The sequence below is a fragment of the Crocuta crocuta genome, unplaced genomic scaffold, assembly GCF_008692635.1.
Source record: "Crocuta crocuta isolate KB4526 unplaced genomic scaffold, BGI_CrCroc_1.0 scaffold38, whole genome shotgun sequence".
NCBI classification, from domain to species: Eukaryota; Metazoa; Chordata; class Mammalia; order Carnivora; family Hyaenidae; genus Crocuta; species Crocuta crocuta.
Genome location: NW_027532605.1, coordinates 2,213,770 through 2,222,551, shown reverse-complemented (window position 1 = coordinate 2,222,551; position 8,782 = coordinate 2,213,770). Strand labels below are relative to the sequence as shown.

General features: G+C 43.1%; 1 protein-coding gene across 1 annotated transcript in view; it reads right to left on the bottom strand.

The window, feature by feature from the left end:
* Nucleotides 1-7,065, bottom strand: part of CAVIN2 (caveolae associated protein 2) — a 13,142-nt gene extending 6,077 nt beyond the window's left edge. The window contains exon 1 of the mRNA XM_077780216.1: nt 6,288-7,065. Coding sequence (XP_077636342.1) covers nt 6,288-6,770 — 483 coding nt within the window. The 5' untranslated portion in view covers nt 6,771-7,065. The remainder of the gene's footprint in view (nt 1-6,287) is intronic.
* Between the last annotated feature and the right edge of the window lie 1,717 nt (nt 7,066-8,782).

Here is an 8,782-nt window from a genome sequence, read left to right as displayed (position 1 = left end):
GCCCCCCCAAAAGAAGCTGACAGTTTGCTCTACAGATTTATTTTCCAAAAGGTACTTAGCTGCCACTGATGCAGCTGCTCTGGGTTCTGACCTTTCACAAGAACCCTTAGGAGTTTTTCAAAGGAAGGGAGAATTAAACAGCACACTTCAAACCTATATGAATGATGTGCTTGCAGCACTAAAGAGAAAAGGAAGGAAAGAACTCTCGAGAAGTGGCATTTTTCCTTACACTTTAGCTTGTTTGCTATTTCTATTGATTCCTGTGAACTAACTGTCCCAGTTGTGCATGTAGATATCAACACAGAGAAGCTTGCCAGCGCGCTGAGCACTTCTTGTGTTGGAGCTCAGGGAAGCAAATCTTCGCACATATATAGATGCATACGCGTTAAAGAGAAGATTCTATGACTAGCATTAGAAAAGGAAGCCTATGGTAAAAGCTTGACTAAGGGGAGAGAAGCCGGCAGTGTGTTCTTTTGTCATGAACTTATCATCCCTGTGGTTAGACAAAAACAACGAAGCCTGTCATGGTCCCGGAGGGGTGTGGTGGTCTCCTGGAGGGACATGAGGACCATAAATGTGTGTCCACGGGATCCTTTAGTCAATAATCTCTAAATAGTACTTATTAAGATGGAACTATGCCCACCTGACATTCTGATTTATAGGTCTCTTTTACACATTGATGGTTTTCTCCAATTTGTGTTTCTGAGGTATAGATTGCCAAGTGGATAAAGCCATTGATTAGAACTGCACCCCTAAGGCAGCTGTCGGTAGAATCAGCAAGCCATAAGAATAAAATGCATTAGTTATAATCCCTGAGCAGTCTTTCACATTGTGGAGGATTTAAAAGTTTCATTATTTTTCAGTGTTATCAAGGGTTCAATTCTTTTTTAAGATCACACTGGTTAGGTTATTCTTTGTTACCCGCCCAAAAAAAAAAAAAAAAAAAAAACACACACACACACACAAAACAAAAAAACCCACAAATCATTCTGAGTTATTTAAAAGCTGATGCAGAAAACCCAGTGAACATGAACTTTGCCATAGTGGGAAAACAGTGTTTGTTTTTACTCATTTTAGAGTTCAACTCCATAATTTCTATTATTACTAAAACGGAACCTTGCTAGTCACTTTCTCCAGGCTTCCGTTTCTTTGATATAAAATGAAGTTAAACTAAATGATTATTAAGACGCTTTTCAGCTCCACGATACTTGATTTTGTGATATCGGTGCAAATCCCGTGAAAAATAACTAAAAAGTTTGCAGACGTGATCTCATAACGTGCTAATGCCAGACACGCTTTGTTTTGTGCAAGGGTCCAAACTATAGGACCTGAGCTGCACTGGAGAATGTTTTCACTCAAATCCACCCAATACAGACTGGAAAACAATGGAAGGGGCAACATTTACATGGAAGGAATGCATCTGGCAAACAGTCCAGTTTTTTAATAAATGAGAAAAAATAATGCTTCTTTTGAAGAAACAATAATCAGTTATTCACTTAACATGCCTGAGGCTGTGCTGACATTCGATAAGCGTAAATAATAACAATAAGAGCAAGTATTTGTTTTTTCTCAGAAACTAAAAGGGCACAAGATCAGGAACACATCAAAACCAATATCCCATTCATGGGAACGTTAATCAATATGACAGAAACATGGTGAGTTGTCATAGGAAGGTGTCTTTGATTTTCTATATTCCCATTTCTTCTACGTCTGTAATAATTTAACAGTTTTCAGAGCAGGGGCTTTGGATAGAGAAAGTTCCAGGCTTTTAAAAATAACAACTTGAAAATAGTCTGAAGCTGGTATACTGTTAGCACTGTTCTAAAATTCTGATCTCATTGAAGGAAGCCAAATGGTGATGATTTGAACACATTTATAGGCCTAATTCTCCACGAATGTATCCGCATTCAACACCTCTACTCTTTTCACCCAATTTCACAATTTTATGTGGGTGAAGGTGTAAGCTGTCCAGGAATAGTCTCATTTTGTTCCCTGGATTTGAAATCATTCCCAAGCCACTTTTTCGGATAATCATTACTAGAACCTGAAGGCATAGTGGGCACCACACCCTCAGGGCCACTTACCTGTGAAATCCTAGGCTCTTCAGTCAACAGAGAGCATTTCCTTTCAATGGTAAATTTACGGATTTCCTGTGTAAACTCTATTTTTAGTTAAAGATAGCCATACTTATAGGCAAAGCATTAGTTTTATTAGTCTTTAGCATTTACCTTTTGATCACCAACCCCTCTGAGTCTTATTTCACTTATATTGGATCCTGTCACAGTATTTTGAGTTTAAACATTGATCTTAAGCTATTATTTAAAAAATGTAAAAAGAAAAGCTGCTAAGTTTAACAAGGATTTTTACAATTTGCTTCATTGCTCAAAGGGAGATGGCTATAGTTTTAGATACTAGTGGCTATAACTTGAAGTAACTGCTAAAGGCAGGAGAGGGCTTTAAAGCCACAATGATCTCGTAAGTTCAGCACACACTGAAAGACATAAATAACATATTCTGCACAGGACCAATTAAGGACAAAGTTTGGAATTTAAAAAAAATGTGAACGTGGAAGTGTCTAGGAGACAAACCAACCAAGCAACTAAGCACAATAGGACCTTACAAACCGGAAACCTAATCTTCTAAACACAGCAGTACTATATCTGCCCAAGTAACAGATGTGCTTTCCTCACTCTCTCTTTTTAAAATTTCTCATAGAGGGGTACCCGCGTGGCTCAGCAGGTTAAGCATCTGACTTGGCTCAGGTCATGATCTCACGGTTCCTGAGTTCAAACTCCACATTCAGGGTCTCTGCTGTCAGCAGAGAGCCAGCTTCACCCTCTGTCCCCCTCTCTGTGCCCCTTCCCCACTCTCACACTCATTCTCCCTAAGAAATAAGTTAAAGAAAAATAAAATCTTCACATCAGTTTTTTTGTCTTGAGTTAGAAAACCAATGAATTTAGAAAAGGAAAGTCAGGCTTTCAAGTGGATTGAAAATGACAAATGACCTAGGGAATGGCACCTGGTATATTATCTGCCCTCCTTACTCTCTCACCAACCCACTCTCAGCCACTCAGTAAAGACTGCTGCCACTAGAACAGTCTATTTTGGGTAGGCCCTTTGCTCTTATGGTGTCTTGGGAACCTAACATTGATTTCAACTTGGTAGTTGCCATACAACATATGGTAGGGAATGGAACAGAGAGAGAGTGTGTGTGCGTGCACATGCATGGGAGTGTGTAGGTTTTAATGAGTCCCAACTAAAAAGCATAAGCATAGCTGTTTTCAGAACTTGAGTAGGGTGGGGTCATTTTTCACTCAGGAGCCATATTTCTAAATACGCAAAAGTATAGCCTCCACTCTATGTAAATGTATGTCAGAGCCACCCAAAAATAGCTTCAATTCCTTGCATTCTTACACCATGTAACTCACTAACCATTTAAAATAGGTTATTCCATTTATCCCTTACCCTGTGAGAGATACAAAGGAAGAAGCATTCATGTTTAAGAAGAAAGGTGGGGGGTGCCCGGGTGGCTCAGTTCCTTGAGCATCCGACTTCAGCTCAGGTCATGATCTCAGGGTTGGTGAGTTTGCGCCCTGCGTTGGGCTCTGTGCTGACAGCTCAGAGCCAGGAGACTGCTTTGGATTCTGTGTCGCCCTCTCTCTCTCTGCCCATCTCCCACTCGTGCTCACACTCTCTCTCTGTCTCAAAAATAAATATATAAAAAAAAGAACACACACTGGAATCAATTATTATATACTGGAATCACAATTATATGTGAGTTCAAATCACGGCCTCACTGTTTGCTTACTAAATAACTTCAAACAAGATAGACATATCTTCGAATTTCAGCATCCTCATCTGTAAGCTGAGGGCGAATGAGAGAATGCACAGAAAGATACTTAGAGTATGCAGGGCTTACTAAAAGAGCTCACAAGTGTTTTGCTCCTATTAATATCCTCAGTGTACAGATGAGAAAACAGAAGCTTGGAGAAGCTGCAAAATGTGCACAAGATCACATAGTTGGCAAGCAGGGAAACTAGAATTCGAACTGGTGTCTATGTGACAAATATATCTTCTCAACCCCTAGACTGGAGCCCGCTCCAGCACAAGTTAGTATTCCATCCCTTGCATGACTGTAACCCTGGGAACCCTACTTTAAGAGAAAGAACAACTCTTCCACTAAGAGACTCACCCACATTTGTTTTTGCAAAATAATCACCTTATGACGTTTGAGAGTTGAGATTTCTAATATCCTTCACGCTACTACAGGATCTTACGTGGCTTAAGAAAGCTCTAGTTCCTTGCTTCCTAAACTGCCCTTTAAAAAAAAAAAGCATCCTTGGGGGGCTGCTTGCTAAGAGGCACAGAATGGAGTCTGAATATGTTGCTTTGGATTCTTTTAGCTTCCTCCTTGGTCTTAAGCACCCCTGTTTCACCTTTTACTCGCTCTATGGAGAATTCCTACCACTTCTGGCTGCAATTTCACACCCGTCAATCCAATGTGACAAAACAGGAGACTGTGGTATAGCTCAACAGCATCCTGAGTCTTTAAGTTGCCCAACTGTTGTGTTTTTAAATGTCAGATTTACAATCCTTTTGAATTTTTACTCACATATCGCTTCCGTCCCTGCCCCCAACAACTACAGAATCAAAATGAAACATAAACTGATCCCGACAAATTATGATTTTCCTCTACTAAATACTTTCCTCCCCTTCACTAAGGGATAGAGGACAAGAGGTAATCTTCCTGTTTCATACTGGAAGGAGGAGAATTTCCTTTGATGACTCAGATTTAAACATGTCTGCACATGTTTGGTTTTGTTTGGAGATCACTATTTAATTTAGAAATGTCTTGAGAGCTGAGATTTCTAATATCTTTTAGGCTAATAAAATGAAGGATCTTACATGGTTTAAGAAAGGCGCAGTCACCGTATCTCTTTTCAGTTCATCTGGTGCTTGAAAAGCTATTCCATTTGCATTAAAAGCTAAAAAAATGTCTGGGCTGCAAAAGCCTTTAAGATATAGGAGGACATCGGCTGCCCGAAGCTTTACATCAAGTGCAATTTGGGGAGGACAGAAAAACAGCCAGATGAGTCTTTCCTTTTATGGAGGGAAAGAGGCTTAGGTTCTAACTTGGCAGAGCAGATTCATTTAGAAAAAAGAAGGCTCCCTCGGTTTAAATTCCAATTTCTAAATCTCCCTTGGGAGATGAAGGCTCTTCTTGTGTGCCTTTCACAATCAAACAGTTGGTTATAGCCTCTCCTCTCCATGGCTTTGAAATCCTCCCCTATTCACATGGTCACAACGAGACAGCCCTGGGGCAGGGATGGCGATTCCTTCCTGGGCTCTGTGTTGGCTGCGTTCCATTGGGCGGAAGGGCTTCCAGCCTTAGGCAGGGCTGCCCTCGGATTCACAAACGCCCACCACTTGGCGAACAACAGCCCCACGCAATCTCCCTGTCCCCAGATACCCTCTTGCTACATTAATTGCATCATTGATGCATTAAAAAAGTTAAGTGGCCTTTTTATTCTAACGCAACCATTGGAAGGAGAAAATATTCAAGACTAGCCTTTGTAACTAAAACTGATAACACTGCTTTTATTTTACAGTGGTGGCTTCTCTGAGCAAGAAGAGGCATACCTCATGTGTTTGTAAAGAGTTATGCTCTATATTTTTAGCGCATCATTTGCTAGAAAATAACTCAACGAAGATTGCTTTGGTGACAAGAATCTTAAAGGAAGAGACTAGTTCAATTCTAATGCAATCAGTCTCCAGTACTTGGTTAGCTTCCCAAACATTGGCAGCCTTTAGACAAAGAGAGAAAGAGTCATGAATTTGACTTCTTGATTAAAAAGAATCAGATGATTATCTCATTTCCACAAAGAGTTAATCAACAGGCACTGAATTAATATGCCCTGTCCAGCTAGCAGCTGCAGTCAGAGCCTCAAGTTCATAACGCAAGGAGACACGTGAACTTGACTAGGGTGCACGCACCTGCTCACCTTCCCAGCCCGTATGGAGTGCGTCCAGGTGCTTCCTAACAAATGACCCTGCCCTACTAACCCCTGGGGGTTGTGCCTTGGGCTTCGGCGGCAGTGACCTGAGAAATTCCCACCACTGGGTGCGGATGTCATACTCTCCTGGCTGAAGGCGGATGGGGACAGTGCTTGGTGTGTGTGTGATCCCTGACAGGCAGGACTCGTGTAGAGGCGGCTGTGAGAGTCAGGCTGAGATCACGACTGTTGCGGAATCCCAGCTCTGCGGGAGGAGGAGCAGGGGGCACTGACCTGGAAGATGAGCACTTTGAAATGGTTGCGTCTGAGGAGCTGGGCGTGGTTGTTCTCCAGCCGCTTCACCTGCGCGCTCTGCCGGTCCATGCGCTCCTTGACCGCCCGGGTGTGGGCGCTGACCTTGCGGGACTTCTCCAGCAGCTTGCTCACCGTGTTGCTGGTGGAGGCCTGGTATTTGGAGAGCTTGGTGAGGTCGTTCTGGATGCCCTTCACGGAGCCCTCGAGGCTGATCTGCCGCTGCTCCATGTTGTGCTGGTTCTCCTGCACCGCGTCCAGCATGTTCACCAGCTTGTCCAGGAGCGTGAGCACCGTGACGGCGTTCACCTGCGCGTTGTCCCGGATGGCCTCCTCCGCGCTCCCCAGGTTCAGGCTGGGGCTCGGCGTGGAGGAGGGGGCGAGGCTGGAGCTGGGGGGCTTCTCCGGCCACATGGCAGACCCCGGGTGCTGAAACTTTTCAGCTTGTGAAGCGTCCTCCCCCATGGCCGGACAGGTGGGAACGTTCTTCTCTGGCAAGAAGGACGGCGGGGAGGGTGCGGGAAGAGGCCTGCAGTTTTGCGCTCGGAGCACGGCTCTCCAGGACTGGCAGAGTTTCAGACAGGCAACAACTGGCTACACTGATCAGGGGAACTGCATTCCAGCTGCTCTTAAAAGCCCTACTCCACCCAGTGGGAGGCGAAGGTTACAGAACTGAGAACCACTCAGGGTTCAGAAGCGTGCACACACTTCCTAACCGCGTTCTCCTTGGCACAGGGCACTTTCCTGCAGGTTTAGCTTTTCTTTCCCGCTCCTCTATCCCTTTATAAAAGAAGTTCAATGCCATGTTTCAATCATGACTTCATCTAGAGGCGGAGAAAAACATGCTAATTTGGCTCAGCTCCACAGCCTCCAATTGGCCAGAACCAGTAAACTTTGGCTGTGTGCTACAGATGCAACACAGCTCTGTGTGCTTGCGTGTGTGTGTGTGTGTGTGTGTGTTTTCCTGCATACAAGTTATGTAACGGAAAGTATTGTTTGCATTTGCCGAGAAGGACTGGTGGGCTGCAGAAGGAATGGTGTCCCGCCGGGAGGGGCCAAGTGTAAAAGGTACTTGCAGCCAAGCTTGTATTGTTTATTTTTAATTTCCAAACGGATGGAAGTAACCCTCAAAATGGCAGGGAAAGCAGCCCAGCTCTTATTACTCTTGCAGTTGGGGGTGCAAAATAAGTTGAAAGTGCCTGAACTTCAGGCATATTAAAATATGTAATGCTGGTATGGACGGTTATCATGTAGTGAACGTGAATTTTTGAACGACCATTTTTTTTAATACAGAGTTTTTCTTGAGAAGTAAAATTGAAAAAGGCAAAACAAACAAACAAACAAAGAAGTGTGGTCTCTTTAAGAACCTACCATGCTGATTTGGGTTAGCTAATTCTGATTCTGCGCTGAGAGATTTTCCCAAATACCTATCTCTGCAAGTCACTTATTGACACGTGCCCAGAAACGCAACTGTGGGCAGGTTGAGTTGGAGTTTCTGAAGTGCTTCTAATGTTTGACATTTCCAAATTCCTGTTCAGTCAAGTGGCACACCTGTTCTGAAACACAGCCCTCCTCTGCTGAGCCCTTGGGATGTGGGGCTTATTTCCTAAAACGACTATACATGCTTGGATTGGTTTTAAATGTATCCAGCCTTTGAAAGTGCTTTCAGCAGGAAGTCTGTAACAGGCCTTCTATGAACAGTTTTGAGGAGAACAAACACCAGCTCATACTGGGTCAGTGACTGATAATGGGAAAGTGCTGTCCTTCGGTGGCAAAATCTATAGGTCAGAGAATCAATCAGCGGGTCAATTATCAGTCATCACATTTACTGAATTTGTGAGTTCCCACTATCTGCTTAGTTCTAGGTTTGATGAACCTTCCAGAAGATGTTAGTAAAGCATTCTGTAAGACTACACTTACTAGTTAGGGAGATGAATGGAAGATATTTACTAAGACCCCCAATTTCCTCAGATAATTGGCACCCCAAATCCACTGTTAAAATTGGGCATAAGGGGTGCCTGGGTGGCTTAGTCGGTTAAGTGCCCGACTTCAGCTCAGGTCATAATCTTGAGGTCCGTGAGTTTGAGCCCCGCATTGGGCTCTGTGCTGACAGTTCTGTGCTGACAGCCTGCTTTGGATTGTGTCTCCCTCTCTCTCTCTGCCCCTCCCCCCTCATGCTTTGTCTCTCTCTTTCAAAAATAAATAAACATTAGAAAATTAAAAATAAACAAAATTGGGACAATAAAAGGGAAAAGATTTTGTTGGGACTTTATCTTTAAACAATGTAAGCAAAGTATGCAAATTAATTTACCTTACATTTAACAAAATTTAGTTGGCCAATGATGTGTTAAATTTTCGAACAAAGGATGAATCAAGTGTTGACTTTGAGAAGCATAATTTTCTAACAAAATTATATGGTATCATGATACAATGCCCTTTTGCATTTGACTTCTGTGGACAAACCATACAAAGGGTCA